This window comes from Suncus etruscus, chromosome 1 (genome assembly GCF_024139225.1).
Source record: "Suncus etruscus isolate mSunEtr1 chromosome 1, mSunEtr1.pri.cur, whole genome shotgun sequence".
NCBI lineage: Eukaryota > Metazoa > Chordata > Mammalia > Eulipotyphla > Soricidae > Suncus > Suncus etruscus.
In genome coordinates this window covers 202,362,722-202,382,959 of record NC_064848.1, presented here as the reverse complement: position 1 = coordinate 202,382,959, position 20,238 = coordinate 202,362,722, and the positions used below count along the sequence as shown (strand labels likewise).

At 50.5% G+C, this 20,238-nt stretch overlaps 1 protein-coding gene across 1 annotated transcript in view; it reads left to right on the top strand.

Annotated features, from left to right (window-relative positions):
• Positions 1–20,238, top strand: part of SLC39A11 (solute carrier family 39 member 11) — a 175,559-nt gene that overhangs the window by 51,602 nt on the left and 103,719 nt on the right. Inside the window, 1 exon segment of the mRNA XM_049769690.1 lies at positions 6,210–6,330. Coding sequence (XP_049625647.1) covers positions 6,210–6,330 — 121 coding nt within the window.

The window sequence follows — 20,238 nt, the reverse complement described above, 5'->3', positions numbered from 1 at the left end:
CAGGACCAAGGTGTGTGCGGCAAAGTTTAGATCATAGGTTTTCTGTCATTTTTGAGGGACCACTCTGGATTCGTGTGGTCAGGGAGGCAAACATCACTCTGTTGTTTGATCAGGAAGGACCCCTCCCCACCTCGGGGAGATCGAGCCAGAGGGAGGGTCTACTATGGGATGGATAGATATGCACCCATGAACGGCTGTGTGCCCGGGGAGGGGGTCCCTTCCCTAAGTCGCTGTGATACAGTCTCTGACATCAATAAACAAGCATGATGCTTGGCATATGTCTGGCCTCTGGCTATTGGCTCTTCAGCTTTGAAAGCTCAGTCTGTTCTGTTGACATCAAACTATAAAATCAGGACTGAAGCCATCCTACAGCAGGGTAGGATACTCGCCTTGCACAAGATGGCCAACTTGGGTTCCATCCCGGGAGTGATCCCTGAGCTCAGAGCCAGGAGTCAGCCCTGAGCCCTGTCAGGTCTGGCTCAAACTACCCTTACCCACCAAAAATAAAAACACAAACCCTGGAAAATTGATAAAATCAAAAGTAGTGACATATAGGTGAGAGATTTCTGAATTATTTTGCTTGGCATATAGGAGCTCCAGATTTAATTTCATGTACCTTAACACCCCCCCCCACCTTTCAGGACCCCTCCAATGTGACCCAAAGCAATATGGCCAGTGGTGTTTATCTTAAGATTTAAAAAAAAAAAAAGAGATTCCATTGAGGGGCAAGGGACCTTCCAGTCCAGGCTACCTAGCATGAATGTTCTAGAATGTTCTAGAAGCTATCACTCTCTCTCTCACACACACACAGTCCAGCAGCCCTGTCTGTTCCCCATTTTACTTGTAAGCCCAGCTGCAGAGGTGCCCCAGGAAGAGGCTGTGACACCTGGCACCTGAATCGGTTACCCTAGTCTTGTTGTAAGTGGAAACAAAATGAAATTTTTTCTCCCCACTTCACTTCCGAGTACCAATCTCTGGGGACTTGGGTCTCTGTTGACAGTGGGTTTGTTTGAGACCAGCGAGGAGGACTTTGTGGGTTCGCCATAAAATGACTTGTGAGCTGCCAAGGGCTGTGGGGATGGAATGCACCAGGGTGGAAGCGCTGAGCTGACAGAACTGCATTTTATCTGCTGGAACTACTGCCCTCAAACAGCCATTCTGATTCCCTGTCTTCAACCTAACAGAGATTTCAGTCCATTTATCCATCTTGGATCTTGCCCCCCCCCCCCCACCTGTCTGTGGCCCTTGGGTGGTAGCACAGGGAAGTGAGGATATACTAATTGGTTTTTGGTTTAGTTTTGGGCCACACCAGGCAGTGCTTAGGGCTGACTCCTGGCTCTGTGCTTAAGGAGCACTCCTAGCAGTGCAACGGGGGCCCCTATGAGATACCGGATATCAAACTCGGGTCCACCGCATGCAAGGCATGTGCCCTCCCTGCTGTGCTATTGCTCTGGCCCCCAAGTAGATGCTGTGATAAATGATAAACACTGGATATTGATTGGTTGGTTTTCCCTGCAGACCTGAGGTGCACCTTAGGGTGAGCCCAGTCCTAGGAGGAGAATGTGGGTCTCCCAGTTAGGGGTGAGACCAGCCACCCCCTGGCATGAAGGGAGGCAATTTCACTGGGCCTGTATCCAGCAGTGCTCTATGAACTGTCATCACTGTAATAACCAGCCGAGTGATGGACTCATTCATTGATGTCAGGGTCACACCCAGAGGTGTTCGGGGCTCCCTCCTGGCAGTGCTAGAGGGGACCAGGCACGGTGTCAGGGATTCAAACCCGGCTTGACTGTGATGCAAGGCAAACGTCTCAACCCTTGTCCCATCTTGCCTTCTCACAGCTGGTTGTTTGAAAACATCAAATTGGTTTTTAGGGGAGTATTTTGTTCCTTAGCCAGATGTGTTTTCCCTCCTTCCCTGGGAGGACAGAGCTCATTTTGGGAGAGATTTTATATTCACCCTGAGGATAATGGGGCACACAGAATTGCCCAAGGCAGACCCGCCAGGCTTCTGGGTTCTCAAATTGCGGAGGAGTCTGAGTGAGGCGGTTGTGGTGGATTTGCACGAGCCCGGGCTCCTGTCTGAGCGTCAGCCGAGCATTCGATAATCCTGAAGGATTAGAGGGAAGGAAGCCTCGGAGCGGAGCCTGGTTAGAGATGCTGTTAAGGAACCAAAAAATTGCCTCTGGAGTTAGAAGGAGCAGCTTGATAGTGTGAAACAGGAACGCAGCTCCTATTGCTATCAGCTACACTCTTGGAGGACCCCCCCCACAATTCTCTGGGGGGACTCTACAGCCATTTTCCTGAAGTTGCGGAGTGCAGGGGCTGTCTCTGCTCTCACGCGTGCAGCAGGGGATCTGCAGGACTGTGTGGTGTGGAAACACCCCAAATCTGGGATGGCATATGTGTTTTTGAAGGGGAGAGGCGGCCTGGTATCAGGAATTCCAGGATTCGGGGAATTTGGTCCCTGGAAAGGGAGCTGGGCAGAGCCTTGTTGAGTTGTGTCTGGTGCCTGTTGGCCAGGGGTGCTGGGAGGATTCCCTGCAGGGAGGCCACAGGGCTGCCCCCTTGGGATTTTGGGGTTTGTTAAGAAGGAGGAGGAGGGATGGAACTTTTTCCACTTGGTGCAGGGCTGTTACCAAGCATCGAAGGATCCGGGGGACAAGCACCTTCGTCGGAGGGAAGCCGAGTCTGGACTTTGGCTAGATTGTTGGAGAAGCTTTTCCACCTTGTCCCGTCCGCTCTGGTCCCTTCTGTCCTTCCTCAGCCCAAATGCCTTGTTGTTCTTCCAAGATTCATTTTCTCCACTGCATTCACTAGGGTCCCTGCCTATTTGGGAGAGTCCCCCCCCCCCCCCATGAATAAGCTGGTTTCTGTACTCAACACTCCTGGTATTTTTTTTTTCCTGGGGTGGGGGTGGTGGCTTCCAACCCAGAGGTCACTCCTAAGTCTTGGTCGTTCTTGGGGGACCCTGCACCTGCCCTTTGCCACTGTCCTGTCCTTCCACCCCTGATTGAGATTTGGAACACTGGTCCTAGACTGAGAGATGCACCTCTGCTTCCAGGATCTGCTTCCGGGAAGATGGGCAGGGCCGTAGGCAGCTCGGCGAATGCCCTGAACAAATGTCACAGAGCACTGAGAAAGGACGGGGCTGAGTCTGAATCAGGCTGGCTTGATCCAAGAGGGCTTTCTGGAGGTGGCACGCCACCTACCAGCTTCCTGAGACAGATATTTAAAACCCGCCATGAAGGAAGAAGTAGATTTGAAAATCGTGTTGAAAGGGATAGGACTTATCTTCGTTTTCTGGGGTGGATCTAGGGGCACAGGTTGGGCTGGAAAAGCCACTCAGTACCAGGGACTTGGCCTCATCCTTCTTGGGGTGTTCAGAGCAATGACCCTGTGACCCCCAAACATGTGGGGGAATCGAGGTGAGCACTGGCCTGAAGGTCATGAGTTATGTAAGCTCCAGCCATATCCTCACGGTGACAGGCGACACCTGATTTCTTTTCCATTCTGCGCTGATTTAAGGCGGCCGCACCCGTGTCACTACTTTGCCATTTCCCGGTAATAAAAACAGCATCAATTATTCACCGTGGCCTCGGCTGCCGGGGTTGCAGAAGGATGGCGGGAGGTGGGGGCTTTGGGTGGAGGGGCAGGGAGGGACACAGCACACGCCGTGCTCGTGGGGGCCCCGGGGTGCAGCGCCTCTGCCAGGGTGAGGCAGGGAGAGCCACTAATGAATGTTCTGACCTTTCCGTTCGCTGTCACCAGGAGTGGGACCCGCTGACAGACCTCTGCCTACGGATGGGAAGAGAGGTGCCTGCCCCCACCTCATCATTCATAGGGCTGACACATGACCATGGGGTCCAAGACATGGGTGTGGGGGCCCCAGACATGAGTGGCTTGCTGTGACCTGTGAGGGGGTCCTGTGTCTGTCATGAGGGACTTCCTTGTCTGTTGGGGACCATCAGCTCCCGCCACCCACGCACTAGGCTGCTCCTTTGGGGTTCATAGCTTGGGGGTCTCAGGGACATCAGCTGCCCTGGGAGTTGCATTCCTGGGTGGGTACCTCCAGGCAACATTTGGAGGGTTGTTTGCTTTCCAGGGAGGAGGAAAGGGTAGCTCGTGGAAGGCAGGGGTGGGAGTACAGGGACTTGGCCGCAGTGATAGCCTATACCTGCCCAGGCCCCGGGGACACTGGCCTGTATGCAGGTGAAGGTGGTGGGTTTATTGGCGAATTATGTTTCATTTTTGCAGTTTATATTTTTAAATTTTTTTGGGGGGGTCACACCCGGAGGTGCTCAAGGGTTACTCCTGACTCAACACTCAGAAATCGGTCCTGGCAGGCTCGGGGGACCCTATGGGGTGCCGGGATTCGAACCACTGTCTGTCCTGGGTCGGCTGCATGCTATCTTTCCGGCCCCTCATTTCTGAAGTTTAAAGGAAGGCTGGGGGCTGGAGTCATAGTACAGTTGGGGAGGGAATTTGCCTTGCATGTGGTTGACCCGGGTTCGTTTTCCGGCATCCCATAGGTTCCCTGGAGCTCGCTAGGAGTGATTTCTGAGCACAGAGATAGGAGTAATTCTCAAGATCCACCAGGTGTGGCCCCAAAAACCAAAAAAACTAAATAAACAAAAGATAAAAGGAAGATCAGGGGCTGGAGTGATAGCACAGAGGGGAGGGTATTTGCCTTGCACACAGCTGACCCAGGACAGACAGTGGTTGGAATCCCAGCATCCCATATGGTTTGAGTTTGATCCCTGACATCCCATATGGTCCCCCAAGTCTACCAGGAGCAATTCCTGAGCGCAGAACCAGGAGGAACCCCTGAGCACCACCAGGGAGCTGACTCATGCTGACAGGACCCTGAGCTGCACCCTAACATGACAATGGCTCTTCTCCAAAAACAGCACCCGGCCCCTGCTGCATGCCCCTTCACACTGAGACCCGGAGGTGTTTGTGGGTTCATGCCCCATCCTCCTGCCTTTCCCCCTCCCTGTACCCATCCAGCATCTCCTAAAATGGACAAAGAAAGTGGCTGCCACTGTCCCCTGCGCTTGGGGACCCCTCGGGGCAGCCGGGGTACAGATTAGATGTAATTAGAGCCCCCGGCCCCCACACACCAGCTGTCTGTCACTCAGTGTGGGATCACGGGGCTCGGCGGGGGGACGTGGCCTTCCCCGAGCCCCTTCTGTCCCCCGCATCGCCCATCTGTGGAGTCGATCTTGATGGTGACGCAGCGTGACAGCCGCTGCCTCTCTTTGTGCCTCGTCCGGGGACTGAGCAGAGCTGGGGGACCCCGCAAGGTCTGTAGGGGAGCACAAGCAGGCTGGGAAGCCTGCCCCATTCTCTTTAAGGAAGGTGATATAGACCAGACCGGACACTGGCGCTTCTCCTGGATCCTCAGTGGTGGGAGGACGGCGGTGGCTGGACAGATGCCACCAGGATGGAAGGTCCTTGGCACTGTAGACGGTTCCCAGGATCCAGGGGGCTCTGAGCCCTGATTCCCGGGCCCGGAAAAAGGAGGAAATCTCCTGCAAACATGTCTGCATGTTTATGTATCTGTGTGTGTCCTTGTCTGAGTGTCTGTGTGTCTGCACGTCTGTGTGTCTCTGTGTCTGTGCAAATGCGTGTATCCCTGTGTCCACACAACTGTGTGTGCCTATACATCTGTGTGCCTGTGTGTCTGTGCGTGTCTGTGTGTGTCATGTGTGTCTGCACAGTTGTGTGCCCATGTGACTGTTGGTCTATATATCTTTGTGCATATTTCTGTTCGTGTGTCTGTGCATCTTCCTCTGTGTGTTTGTATGTCCTTGTCTACATCTGTATGTTGCTCTGTGTGCATGTTTCTCAGTGTGTGTCTCTCCATGTTTATGTTCCGGGTGTGGCCCTGGGGATTTTTCTGTGTGTGTCTACAAGTCTGTGTGTTTCTATAGACGTTTGTGTGTCTAGATGTGGCCATGTGCCTCTATATGTTTTTGTATCTGTAGATGTTTCTGTAGGTTTGTGTATTTCTATAAGTGACTCCACAGTAATGGAGAGAGTGGGGTGCAAGGGTGCAAGGTCTGTTGTCCCCAGGACCTCCTCTATTCCTTTGATCACCCCAAAGTTCTGCCCTGAGGTAGCCTGTTTGTTCCTCTCTGGGCCTGCGGACTGACCCCTCCCGGATGAATCAGGAGCATCAGCCTGACCTTCTGCTTCTCATTTCAGGGCACAGGAGATGACCCCCAGACGGCCCTGGCTCTGCACTTGGACCCCGTTTCGCTGAAGAAGGTGGACCCCGAGGGTCCGGGGCTGCTGGCCCCTGAGCGGGACCTGTTCATCCACATAGGTAGGGCCGAGCCGCTTCTCACAAGCTTTCACTGTAGCTGGGGCTAGTGAGCCGTGGTGGAAAATGGGGTACATGGACTGGTGGGGGCATTGGTACAGAATGCTCACCAGCATGGCACGGGTCAGAGCTGTGCTGCACCCCCACTTCTCTGCTCCCCAAACCCCACCTGGTATATAGTTTTGGGGTCTCTGCACCCCAGCCATATAAGGGGGGCTTTGTCCCTGCCTGCCCCCTTCTCTTCTGAACCCTGACTTCTTTTTTTCATGTCTGAGACACTCCTCTAGTAGATGGGGTTGCCCAGCTTTTTCTCTCCAGGATTTGGGGGTACAGCCAGCAACATTTCCTCATAGACGCAGGGGTCTCAAACTCAATTTACCTGGGGCCGCAGGAGGCAAAGTCAGGGTGACCCTTGAGTGCAAAGTCAGTAGTAAGCCTTGAACATTGGGGGATGTGACCCAAACAACTAAAACAAAACAAAACAAAACAAAACAAAAAAAGATTCCTCTAGGGCAGGGCCACAAAATTTTGTACGGAGGGCTGTTTGCGGTCCACCTGCCGAGAGTTTGAGACCCCTGTTAGAGGGAGTTGGACCTTGTGGGAAAAAGGGAGCACACAGCTTCCCCTATAGGGCAGGCTGCATCCAGATGTCCCTTCTCCCAACCCTTCTCTGGTGACCTGACCTTTGGCTCAGGGCAAGCAATTCAAAGGGGATCCTAGAGATTTACCTTTGCCCTTGAACCCCAAGCTCCAGGCTCTGATGAATTAGCCCTAGGTCGTTTAGGACTGAGACACTGTGTAAGTTGGGGGGGGCATGAGTGACTTCAAGGCCCAAGCCCCCATTTGATCCCAAGCCCATTGCCAAGTATGCCCCCCCAACCCCAGACCCACTCCAGACTTTGCACATTGCCCCTCTCTGTGACCATTTTCTCCCCGTGGCTTGGGGTGGGGACATTGCTTGCTGGCCATTGGGGGACCCAGGGAGCAGCATCCCTTCCAGTCTCCAGGCTGGTATTCTGTTGACTTTGTTTACCCTTAGCACACACCCTTGTGGTGTTCAGATTTGGGGGTCTTGAGGGAGAGGGTCAGATCCGCATCGCAGCTGGTCCTCACTCACTGTGCTATGCTTACATTGGATCCGACATAAATTTTCCAGCTGTTCTCTCAGCATCTTCTCCACAATGCATGGAGTGGGGGGCATTCCTGGCTGGAGTGTGTGTATGTGGGTCCTTCTTCATGGCTTCTCTCATTTTCCAACTCAGGGCTGAATCGGGAAGGAAGGCCAAGGCTCCCCTTATTGTGGGGTCTGCCAGCTCCCTCTGGGACTGTCCACGGCTCTGGCATTCTCCCTGGAAGGAGCCTGGATGATCTCTGGTGCCCAGGAGAGGCTGTCTCTCTGGGAGAGTGTTGGGGTGCAGGCTGGGCCCTCTCATCACAGGGACAGTCTGCCATTGGCCACAGTACCATCTAAGGGTGAGGAGTCAGCCAGGCTGGCCTCCTTTGCAGTTCTTTTTGGGGGGCCACATCTGGTGGGTGGTACTCAGGGTTTACTCCTGGCTCTGTGCTCAGAGACCACTCCCGGTGGGCCTCAGAGAACCATTTGCAGTGCCAGAGATCAAACCACGGCCAGCCACTTTACCTGCGGAACTCTCTCCCCACTCCCGACCACCCCCTTGCAGTTTTTAAACCTTCCAGACCCTGCAGGGAGATGCTCCAGGCTTGCCAGTCAAAAACTACCAGAACACGGAGCTCTGTGCAGTGACCTTTCCTGGCAGGGTGCTGGGCCTCCGGGGACCATAGATCTCGGCCGGGGCAGGGCTGTGTGGGAGGCAGCCGTGATCCTGGCCCCGGCTCGGGAACATCAGAACAAGGCGGTTTCCAGGTTACCTGGCAACTCTCTGCTGTTGCAGAGAGTTTGGAAGAGCAGCAGAGGCAGCAGGCCTGGGGTGCTGCTGACCCGCCAGCTCGTGTTCCTGCTCCCCTGCACACACCTGTGGGTGCCAGGCACAGAACTCAGCACTCCTAAAGTTGAGCCGGCTGGTTGCTGGAGGTGGATTACGTGGGGATGCTTCAGCAGGTCCCTCTCCCACATTACTGAGAGCTCGTCACCACCTGGTTTAGCCCCAAAACTGCCACGATGGAGTGGGGAAGAGCTGGGCACATGTTCTCAAACGACTCAGTCCATCCTTTATAAAAGATAATATTGGGGGCCGGAGAGATAGCACAACGGTAGGGTCTTTGCCTTGCATGCAGTCGATTCAGGACAGACGGTGGTTCAAATCATGGCATCCCATACGATCCTCTGAGCCTGCCAGGAGCACAGACTAAGGAGTAACCCTTGAGCATGGCTGGGTGTGATCCAAAAACAAACAAAAAATAATATTGCTAGCACCGGAGCAATAGTAGGGAAGGAATTTGCCTTGGAAGTGCTGACATGGGTTCAATCCCTGGCATCCCATGTGGTCCTCGAAGCCTGCCAGGAAAGACTTCTGAGCACAGAGCCAGAAAGAACTCCTGAGCACTGCCAGATGTGGCCCCAAATAAGAAAAAATTAAAAAGATTATATTGGTACCACTATCATGATGAACCTTGATTGATTCAGTAAGAGGAGGAAGTAGGGAGGCAGGGGAGGGAGGGATCGTCAGCACCTTGAAGCAGTGGCCCAAGCTCCAAGCACATTTTTGAGTCCCTTGTGTTTATTATGTTCTTTCTGCAAATTTTTGAAGATAGCAGCAGTCCCGAGGCTCAGGTATTTGGGGGGAGGCGTAATGAGACCAGGTTTTTGGTGTTTATTTTTCGGAAGGCCACACCTGGCAATGCTCAGGGGTTTCTCCTGGCAGGCACGGCGGACCCTATGGGATGCCAGGGATCAAACTCGGGTTGGCTGCATGCAAGGCAAACACCATCCCTGTTGTGCTCTGTTTCCCCTTTTTTAGGGGGGAGCAACTAACATTCTCTCTTGCTCTCCGACTCTTTCTCTACCACCCTCTGGCTCTCTTTTCCTTTGAATAAGTAACAGCACAGATGAAGTAACTCAAAAATCATTATTTTCCTCGAGCTCTCCAAGCCCATCTGTTTAGGCTGCTGGCCCAGATGCTAACGTTTCTGGCCTGTGGGCTCAGAGAAGGGGGCCTCACCCCCTTTGTGCTTTGCTGGTCTTCATTGGAGGGTCTCTTCTCTCCATTTCTGGTGTTATTGACCATCATCCTGCTTCATGCAGCCACTTTCCCCCCTATTTTTTAGTTTTGCTTTTGAGCCACATCAGCCGTGTTCAGGCATTGCTCCTTGAGGGGACTTGGGGAACCACTCAGAGATGCCAAGGATCAAAAAGAACCAGAGTAACGTTTATGAGTTCTCAGGGCCCTGGAGGGAGCTTTCCATCAAAGGACGGGAAGAGAGAGAGAGAGAGAGAGAGAGAGAGAGAGAGAGAGAGAGAGAGAGAGAGAGAGACAGACAGACAGACAGACAGACAGACAGACAGGAAGACAGGAAGATAGACAGAAAGACAGGAAGATAGACAGAAAGACAAGACAGACACACATACAGAAAGAGTGACAAAGAGTTTTCTTTTATTCTGAGCTCCAGGCACTATTTTTTTAAATTACTTTATTTAAACACTGTGGTTACAAGGTTGTTCATAATGCAATTTTTTTCACTAAGTTTTCCTAATTGAGTTTCAGTCTTACAGTTTCCAATTACTGCACATTTCTCGCCACCAATGTCCCCAAGTTTTTCCTCCTGTCCTCTCTCCTGCCTGCCTCTGGGGCAGACATTCTCTCTCTCCCTCCCTCCTCTCTCTCTTTCTCCCTCCTCTCCCTCCCTCCCTCCCTCCTTCCCTCTCTCTCTCTCTCTCTCACTCTCTCTCTCCCTCTCCCACTGTCTTCATTTTAGATACCATGGTTTGCAATACTGTAACAAATTACATTATACATACAATATCATTCATATCACCTTCCCTCCATTCAGTACCCAGTTCTTGTTCAGAGGGATCACTCTCAACACTTATTGTCATGGTGGTCCCTTTTCTTTTCTTTTCTTTTCTTTTCTTTTCTTTTCTTTTCTTTTCTTTTCTTTTCTTTTCTTTTCTTTTCGTTTTTTTGGGTCACACCCAGCAGCGCTCAAGGGTTACTTCTGACTCTACACTCAGAAATCACTCCTGGCAGGCTCGGAGGACCATATGGGATGCCGGGATTCGAACCACTGACCTTCTGCATGCAAGGCAAATGTCTTACCTCCATGCTATCTCTCCGGCCCCCTTTATTTTAGTTTTTGGGTCATACCTGACAATGCTTAGGGGTTACTTCTGGCTCTGTGTTCAGAAATCCCTCCTGGCAGGCTCTGGGGACCAAATGGGATGCTGGGGATGGAACCAGGGTCTGTCCTGGGTCGACAGTGTGCAAGGCAAATGCCCTACTGCTGTGCTTTGGCTCCAGCCTCAAGGTTTATCTCATCTTCTTCGTGGCTCTTTCTGCTATACCCTTGCCCTTTGCTACCTAGTAGGCCATTTTCTGGTTGTGGTTTTGGTTTATTTCCACACCTGGCTCTGCTCAGGCCTTCCTCCTGCCTCGGGAATCACTTTTGGCTGTGCTGGTGGCTCTGTGGTATTGGGGTTCAAATCCAGGTCTGCAACATGCAAGGCACCAGATAGGAAAGCAGGAAAAAAAGATAGCTTCTCATTGTCTTTTCTCTCTGTCTCTGTCTCTCTCTCATCCCTAGATATGTTTTTTTTTCTTGCCCCAATAGCTCTGAGGGGGTATTTTAAGAGGATTAGTCTATTCTGTTCTGACTGTTAAATGCCCCCATCAGTCTGTCTACTCTTCAGAGGGAGGAGGCTGAGAGTTGGGTTTTTCTTTTTTATGATTTTATTTTTCTTTATTTCCCTCTTTGGCCCATTAGCATGGCGGGTGAATAATTGACTGTAATTATGCCCGTCTGTGGACAGACATAAATAGAACAATGTTGGAAGCATTATTTTCCAGGAGAGAAAGAGGTGGATTTAATTTCGGCAATTATTTCCTTGCAAGGTGGCACCTGTTTGTTTTCCATTCGTCTCGGCAGAGTCATTTGGCAAGTGGGGGAGCTCAGTGGACCTGGCAGCCGGGGGCACGCAAGATGCTTCGGGCACCAGCAGGGCCCTGGACTTTCTTGCCCGCTGAGGGCGAGATTTCTCTCGAGAGGGGTGGGCAGAGTTGAACCTGGCCGAGGCTCAGGGAGGCCCATGGGGATCTGGAACTGGAGGCAGGGTTTGAGATCAGGGGTGATACTGGCCTGTTCACTGACTGGGGTTCTTATTCATGTTTGGGTCTAAAATCTTGGCTTCCTTCTTGGTTCTGTGTTAATTGACTGGCTAGCTGGCATTTGTGTGGAACTGATTTTGGGAGAGAGAATCTGCCCTTTTCTTTTTCTTTTTTCTTTTTGGTTTTCGGGCCACACCCGTTTGACGCTCAGGGGTTACTCCTGACTATGCGCTCAGAAATCGCCCCTGGCTTGGGGGGACCATATGGGATGCCTGGGGATCGAACCGAGGTCCATCCTACGCTAGCGCTTGCAAGGTAGACACCTTACCTCTAGCGCCACCTTCTCGGCCCCAGAATCTGCCCTTTTTAAGTCCAGGTTTCCCCTACTCTCTTTGTCTGTCTGTCTCTAGTTTTGAGCCACACCTGGCAGTGTTCGGGGGTTACTCCTGGCTCTGCACTCAGGAATTATTTCTGGAAGTTTTCAAGGGACCCTCAGGGATGCTGGGGATTCCAAACTGGTTTGGACCTAGGTCAGCTGCGTGTGAGGCCAGGCTCTTCCTTCCCCTCCCCTCCCCTCTCTCTTCCCCTCCCCTCCCTTCCCCTCCCCTCCTCTCCTCTCCTCTCCTCTCCTTCCCCTCCCCTCCCCTCTCCTTTCCTCCACTCTCTTCTCTCCTCTCTTTCCTCCTCTCCCCTCCCTTCCCTTCCCCCCTTTCTCTTCTCCCCTCCCGGCTCCTCCCCTCTTTCTCATCCTCTTCCTCTCCTCTCTCATTTTGAGTCACACCTGGCAGTGCTCAGAGCTTACTCCTGGCTCTGCACTCAGGAAGTGTTCTAGGCTAGTCTGTAGAGATCATGAAACATGTGGCAGCTAAGTTTAGCCTGTTCCGAGTCGACCCCACAGTGCGATCAGTTCTAGAAATTTGGGTGCAGAGGCGTGGAACTGATTTAGGAACTGGCGTTCGGGGTGGGTGGCAGCTTGATGCCCCTAGGCCTAGACCCTTCTGGGTACAGCCCAGAAGATACTGCCAAGCCCGTGAAATAGGGGCATAAACTGGCCTCTTGTGGGGGTATTCGCTGGACCACTTCGTCTTGACTCTCCAACATGGCTGGCCACTGCTTTCATGTTCGAGCTCATGGGATAGGAGGTTTTCTCTCTCTGATGGTGCATCTTCACGTGGGCCAGTTACTTACTATGGAATGTTTCCCCTCTAGCCCCGGACAGAGGTGTCAGGCCTGGAGAGGGCAGCGTGGTCATATGAGCTAAGACCCATTTTGGGGGATATAGTTCCTATTTTCTCTGCAAAACCAACTCTAGGAATGAGATGCTCACTAGAAATATTTCCTGTTCTTAGGGCTGGAGCAACAGCACAGAAAGAAAGGCACTTGCCTTGCATGCAGCCGACCCAGGTTCCATTCCCGGTATAAGTACTGCCAGGAGTGATTCCTGAGTGTGGAGCCAGGAGTAAGGCCCTAGTACAGCTAGGTGTGGTCCCAAAAATAAAAACAAGCAAACAAAAGGGGCTGGAGCCATAGCACAGCAGGGAGGGCATTTGCCTTACAAGTGGTTATACCGAGTTTGATCCCCAGCATCCCATAGAGTTCCCTGAGCCTGCCAGGAGTGATTTCTGAGCACAGAGCTACGAGTAACCCTGAGCACTGCTGGGTTATCCTCCTCCCCCCAAAAATTTCCCCAAAGAAAACCCCAAGCAAACAAAAGTCCCCAGCAACATTTTCTGGGCCCTGGGGTCTGTGGGACATGCTAGGTTCCGGGGGAAATAAAAACCTGACCCCCCTCATTCCTCCAGCCTTCGAGGTCGGTCGCTGGGCTCTTTGCTCTGCCTGCCAGTGCACTGTGGCTTTCCCTCAGGCATGCTGCCTGATTTCAGATTTATATCCAGATTATGTTTCAGATTCGCCTCTGAATTTAGCATACATAATTGGATCCTGGCCCCAGATGGGGTGCTGAGGAGAAGCCGGGATTGCTGCTTTATAGCCGGATTTCAGAAACAGTGCCGTCAGGCTGGGCTCCGAGATGTGATTAGTGATTTTGGGGATCATTTTGGAGGATGATCAGTAAAGAGGAGATGGTTGCATTCTTATTTTTCCTCCAGGTCCCACGGGATGGTGTGTGGTTTTAGCAATTTGAGTATTTTTTTTTGTTTGTTTTAGTTGTTTTGTGTTATTGTTTTTTGGGGGGCCATACCCAGCAATGCTCAGGGATTTCTCCTGACTCTGCAATCAGGAATCACTCCTGCTGGTGCTCAGGGGAGTCTATGGGATGTTGGGGATTGAACCAGGTTGGTCCCATGCAAGACAAGAACCTTTCCTGTTGTGCTGTCGTTCTGGCCCCTGTTGTTGGCTTTTTTCTGCTCCTCCTATGGCTGGTGGTTTCGGGGAGTTGTTGGGGGTAGTAGCACACTTGAGCTTCTTCTTTTAGCCAAATTGAGACAAGTTGTCCAGAAACCAAAAACAAGGCAGGTCCTGGCCTGGCTGCCTCTTTCCCAACTTGGTCCCCAGAACCTGGGTCTCCTTATTATCAAGTTGGGGAGAAAAGATTTTTTTGGGGTCACATCTGATGGTACTTAGGGATTACTCCTGGCTCTGTGCTCAGAAATTACTCCTGGCAGTCATGGGGGACCATATGGGATGCTGGGATTTGAACCACCATCTGTCCTGGATCGGCTGCATGCAAAGCAAATGCCCTACCACTGTGCTATCTCTTTGGCCTCAGAAAAGAAGATTGTGAACTAATGACAGAATCACCCAGGCTGCTCCTGGGATTTGAATGAGGCCTCAAGGCAGAACCACCTACCTGCCCTGCAAGTGCAAAGCCATAAGTTCGATTCTTGGCATGACCCACATCTACCAGCAAGTACCAAAATCCTTCTCTGTGATAAGAAACGGAAGGGAAAAATGAAATGAAATAAAAGGGGCCACAGTTTTGGTCCCAAAATAGGAAAGTGTTTTACAGAAAGTTGAGAGTTCACTCAAGATTTTGCCCAGGGCTCGTAGCTGGGTCTATCAGTTGAGTCCAGACACTCCAGCTGTGGCTGGCTGAGCATAACCTGCTCTGGCCCATGGGGTGGCCTGTCTATGGCTGACCGGCTCTGGTGCTCTCTGCGAGGGCTCCTTTCCCCCTGGAGAACATTTTCTTTGGAGGGGGATGTTGGGCGGTGGTGTTCAGCATTACTTCTGTCTCTACACTCAGAAATAGCTCCCGGCAGGCTCAGGGGACCATATGGGATGTTGGGGATCAAATCTGGGTCAGTCCCTGGTTGGCTGCATGCAAGGCAAATGCCCTACTGCTATGCTATTGCTCTGGCCCTGGAGAACATTTTCAGTTCCGGTAGCACTTTCCATGCTCCCAGGCCTGCCAGAGTTCCAGGGTTGGCACTCGGAGAACTTTTACAGTTTATTCCCCAGTTTTACTTTCTTTTCTTGATTTCTTTTATTTTTTTTTGAATGGGGTGTTTTAAGTAGTGCTTGAGAGTCATTGGGTGCCTTTCTAGTGGTTCTTAGCCAAATGGGTGGTAGTTCAGATGAAGGTTTGAGGATGTGGTGATATATGTGTGTGTGTGTGTGTGTGTGTGTGTGTGTGTGTGTGTGTGTATGTCTATGGGGATCAAACCAGGATGGGCCTCATGCGAAGTAAATATCTTCTTCACCCCCATACTGTCTCTGCTCCCCAGCACCTATATTTCTTTCTCTTTAAAAAATGTTTATATAACATAGGAATGTTAAAATGGACAAATCTTATGTAGGGAGAGGAGTTCCTATCTAATAGGGATAGGAACTTATAAATTTTCTATTGCAGTGGGGCCTTTCCCCCTGAACACTTGTCATAGTGACTTGGCTTAGGCTTCAGATAATGGGACAATGGCCATTCACCCCTGAACCTTGGATTCCATCTGTGGAACAGCATGGTTTTCTGCACCTGCACCAGGAATAGGACTTCTACCCGGGAAAAGACCCTAATGCTGCAACGCACCAACTTGCTCCAGAGTTGGCTCATCTCACACCCTGACGACTTGGAAATAGCAAGCTATTTGATTTCAGGGCAGGCTTCCCTGCATCGCCACCTAATAGTGAGATGAAACCAGAAGATGCATCATGACACCCTGACTTTGACATAAGATCTGTGCAAAAACCAGAATCTCTAACTACAGAAACCTGATTGCAACAACCGTGATTGAGGACTTTTACTGAGACCACAAAGAAAGACTTTGGGGTTAAACAACTTAGTATGCCTGGAGACTCTAGTTTAGGGGTCTCAAACTCAATTTACCTGGGGGCCGCAGGAAGCAAAGTCGGGGTGATCCTTGAGTGCAAAGTCAGTAGTAAGCCTTGAACATTGGGGGGGTGTGACCCAAACAACTAAAACAAAACAAAACAAAACAAGACAAAAAAAGATTTCTCTAGGGCAGGGCCACAAAATGTTGTGTGGAGGGCCGTTTGCGGCCCGCGGGCCGTGAGTTTGAGACCCCTGCCTAGTTGGTCTTCAGGCAGAATGTTTCATGGGTAAATTCTCCCTAATTTTAGGCCAAAGGTTTTTCCATTTATTTTCCCCAACTTTTACTGTGACTATGCAAAAAGAAAAAGAGAAAAAGAAAATAAAAGCAAAAGTAAGAAAGAGAAAGAAAGAAAGAAAGAAAGAAAGAAAGAAAGAAAGAAAGAAAGAAAGAAAGAAAGAAAGAAAGAAAGAAAGAAAGAATAAAATAAAAAATAGATGAAAGAAGGAAGGAAGGAAGGGAGGGAGGGAGGGAGGAAGGAAGGAAGGAAGGAAGGAAGGAAGGAAGGAAGGAAGGAAGGAAGGAAGGAAGGAAGGAAGGAAAAAACAAAAAATAGGGGCCGGGAAGGTGGCGCTAGAGGTAAGGTGTCTGCCTTGCAAGCGCTAGCATAGGACAGACCTCAGTTTGATCCCCCAGTGTCCCATATGCTCCCCCCAAGCCAGGAGCGATTTCTGAGCGCATAGCCAGGAGTAACCCCTGAGCGTCAAACGGGTGTGGCCAAAAACAAAAACAAAAAAAACAAAACAACAAAACCCCCAAACTTCGACACATACCTTTATTTAAAAATTTTTTTTTCTTATCTTTTAAATAGGGGTCCTACCTTTCTCATAGAACTTGAGGCATGGATTATTTTGTTTTACCATGTATTTCTGAATTTTTCTATAAAACTAAGAAGGATGGAAAAGAGAAAGGCTGAGGTCCAGGGACCACATGGCCTCAGAAGCTTTGGCAGAGAAAAAATTAAAGACAGAACTAAATATCCAAGCCAAAGTCAATGACAATAGAATCAAGAGACTTAAACTTTAACAATCTAAACTTATACGGGCCTGTTATATTGGCAGGCCAGGGGACAAAGAGTGGTGGGATAGGATGCAGTCTGGGTTCATTGGTGGATGGAGGTCAACATTGATAGTGGGAATGGCCCTGACTCATGTATATCTGAAATTCAACAATGAGGGACTTTGTAGATCACAATGGTTTCTATAAAATAAAATTAAAATAATTTTTAAAAATAATCTCTTCAGGGAGCTGGAGAGATAGTACATTGTATAAGGCACTTGCTTATGTGAGGCTGACCCTGGTTTTATCCCTAGCATCCAATATCATCCCCTGAGCACTCCCCACCCCCCAAAAAAAAACCTGGACAAAAGTTTAAAAAATTTATACATGAAAACATTTAACAAATCTACTAAAGAGCTATGATTTACATTGCTATCTATAGCTGAGTTTCAGGGGCATAGGGCTCCGACATCAGACCCCACTAGCAGTGTTGACTTCTTCCACCAGTATCCCCAGTTCCCCTCCCATCCCTCAGCCTGTCTGCTTTATAATTTTGAATCAGTCCTTCAACTCTTTGTTTCTGTTTTGTTTTGGGCAGAGGACATACCCAGCAGTGCTCACGGTGTTACTCCTGGCTCAAAGCTCAGGGGTCCTTTCTGGCAGAGCTCTGGAGAACATATGGAATATTGGGATCGAACCCAAGTTGGCTGTGTGCAAGGCAAACACCCTCCCAGTTGTGCTATCACCAGTCCTGTACCTCTTTAGTTAAGCTGAATCTCAGGTACTTGATTTCCTGAGACACAGTTGTGAATGTTTTTTTTAAATCTCTCTTTCTCTCTTTTGTTACTTGAATATAGGAAAGATTTTATACTTTTGCACACTAATTTTGTCACCTGCTGCCTTACCATACAAATCTCTTGTTTCTAGGAGGTTTTTTTTTTTTTTTTTTTTTTTTTTTTTTTTTTTTTTTTTTTGTAGAGTCTTTGGGGTTTTCTAACTACAGTAGCATGCCATCTGCAAACAGTGAGAACTTGACCTCTTTCTTTCTTATCTGGAGGCCCTTCCCATCTTTTTTTTCTTGCTTAATTGCTATGGCAGATACATCCAGTACTGTATTGAATAGAAGTAGTGAGAGAAGCAGTCTTTTCTCATGCCTGAGCTTGGAGGGAACCGGCCTGCTTCCTTGATGGGTGCTTGTTGAAGTTTGATCATTGTAGTTTTCTTTTCATACTCATGGCATTACACACTCTGCTCTCTTTCCCACCCAGATTATCTCAACCCTTCATCTCCATTGAATCATCTCTCTGAAGGGCTGACTGGGGTGCCTGCTTGTGGGGTATGGGATCCTAGTATCTGTGCTTTGATCCCTTTTCCCCAGGCCTTCAAGATCTTATATCCAAGTAAAGTTAAATTGGGGGGAACTGAGTGAGCTACAGGGACCCCCCCCCCCAGTTCAGATTACTTACCTACCGCTTTTTTTTTTTTTTTTTTTTTTGCTTTTGGGGCCAAATTCAGCAGTACTCAGGACTTACTTCTGGCTCTGCATTCAGGGTCCACTCCTGGTAGGCTTGGAGGATCTTATGGGATGCCTGGGATTGAATCTGGGTTGGTGTCATGCAAAGCAATTAAGTGGGTGATGCACTGTCCAATCTCTCCAGCCCCCCTCTCACTTTCCCATCTTTTGAGAAGGCATCTTCCTCGGTACAGAGGAGGGAATATGAGGTGTCAAAAGGGAATGTCAGGTTGCCCTTGGACGTAGGTCTGCATGGAACACCAGGCAGAATGCCCAAGATTGTCTTTCTGCCTATGGGAATCTCCTCCTGGGATTCTGCCCCCCACCCCCCAAGTTCTGGGCCTGGTGGGATTGAACAGTAGCTCACAGCAGCCTTCAGAAAGCCAAAGTTTCCAGTTCCATCTTCTCAGAGGTGCTGGTAGCATTGGGGCGCTGAAGCATGCTGACCACTGCCGACCCCCTGGGAGTGTGGGCCGAGGTTACGTGATGAGAACTGTGCACATACCCTGTCTTCTGCCTCTATGGGTGTCCTCACAGCTCACCCCACACTGATTCCTGAAGAACCTCATGGAGACCCACTCTCCTGTTCTACAGGGGGGATATCTGTAGTTTTGGGGTCTGTGGGCTCACAGAGAGCTGGGGGAGGTTCTTTTCTGGCCACCTCCCACTTCTGGGGTCTTCTAGCATTCCTGGGCTTGCAGCCTGACTGGGTGGTGATAGCCCACTCAGGTCATAGGCCCCTTCTGACCCTCAAGTCTGCCTGGGAATTCAAGGTCTCCAAACCCTAGAGGGAGGCAGGTGTCTCCCTGTGCTGCAGGGATGCTTTGGAACTGAACCCCATGAGCCAGAGATAAAACCAGGGGTCCCCTGTTATGAGACACTGTGTGGACATGGGTTTGGTGGAAAGGCAACACCTTCCTCCGTCCTTCCCTCTCTCCCTCCATCCTTCCTTCCCTCTCTCCCTCCCTCCCTCCCTCCCTCCCTCCTTCCTTCCTTCCTTCCTTCCTTCCTTCCTTCCTTCCTTCCTTCCTTCCTTCCTTCCTTCCTTCCTTCCTTCCTTCCTTCCTTCCTTCCTTCCTTCCTTCCTTCCTTCCTCTCTCCCTCACTCCCTCCCTCCCTCCTTCCCTCCCTCCCTCCCTCCCTCCCTCCCTCCCTCCCTCCCTCCCTCCCTCCCTCCCTTCCTTCCTTCCTTCTTCCTTCCTTCCTTCCTTCCTTCCTTCCTTCCTTCCTTCCTTCCTTCCTTCCTTCCTTCCTTCCTTCCTTCCTTCCTTCCACATTTACAAAGTTGTTCCTGATTGAGTTTAAGTCACACAATGTCCAACAATCATCACCAGTGCACACTTCCTGTCAGCAATGGCCCCGGTTTCCCTCTCCCTTGCCTGCCTCTATGGCAGACATTCTCTCTCTCTCTCTCTCTCTCTCTCTCTCTCTCTCTCTCTCTCTCTCTCTCTCTCTCCCTTTTCTTCTTCCTTTTAGACACTGTGGTTTGCAATACTGTTACTGAAGGGGTATCATACCTATCACTTGATCTCCTTTCAGCACCCAGGGATCATTTCCAACTTTGATGGCCATAGTGGTCCCTTCTCTGTCCTCACTGTACTCCCTGCTCTTTGTACCAAGCTTCTCACCATGAACTGGGCCTCTTGGCCCTTGACAGGGCCACTTTTCAAGCCAGTACACAGACCAGCCTCAGTCTCCCTCCCAGCCTTGTCTTTGAGGGCTGGGCTCTTACTGATCTTACCACACAGGAGAGGGGGTAGTGATGGAGGGTGGGAGGGAGAAAAGAAGGAGGAGGAGGAAGAGGAGAAGGAGAAAGAGGAAAGAGGAGGAGGGAAGAAGAGAGGGTGAGGGGGAGAGAAGGGGGAGAGAGAGAGAG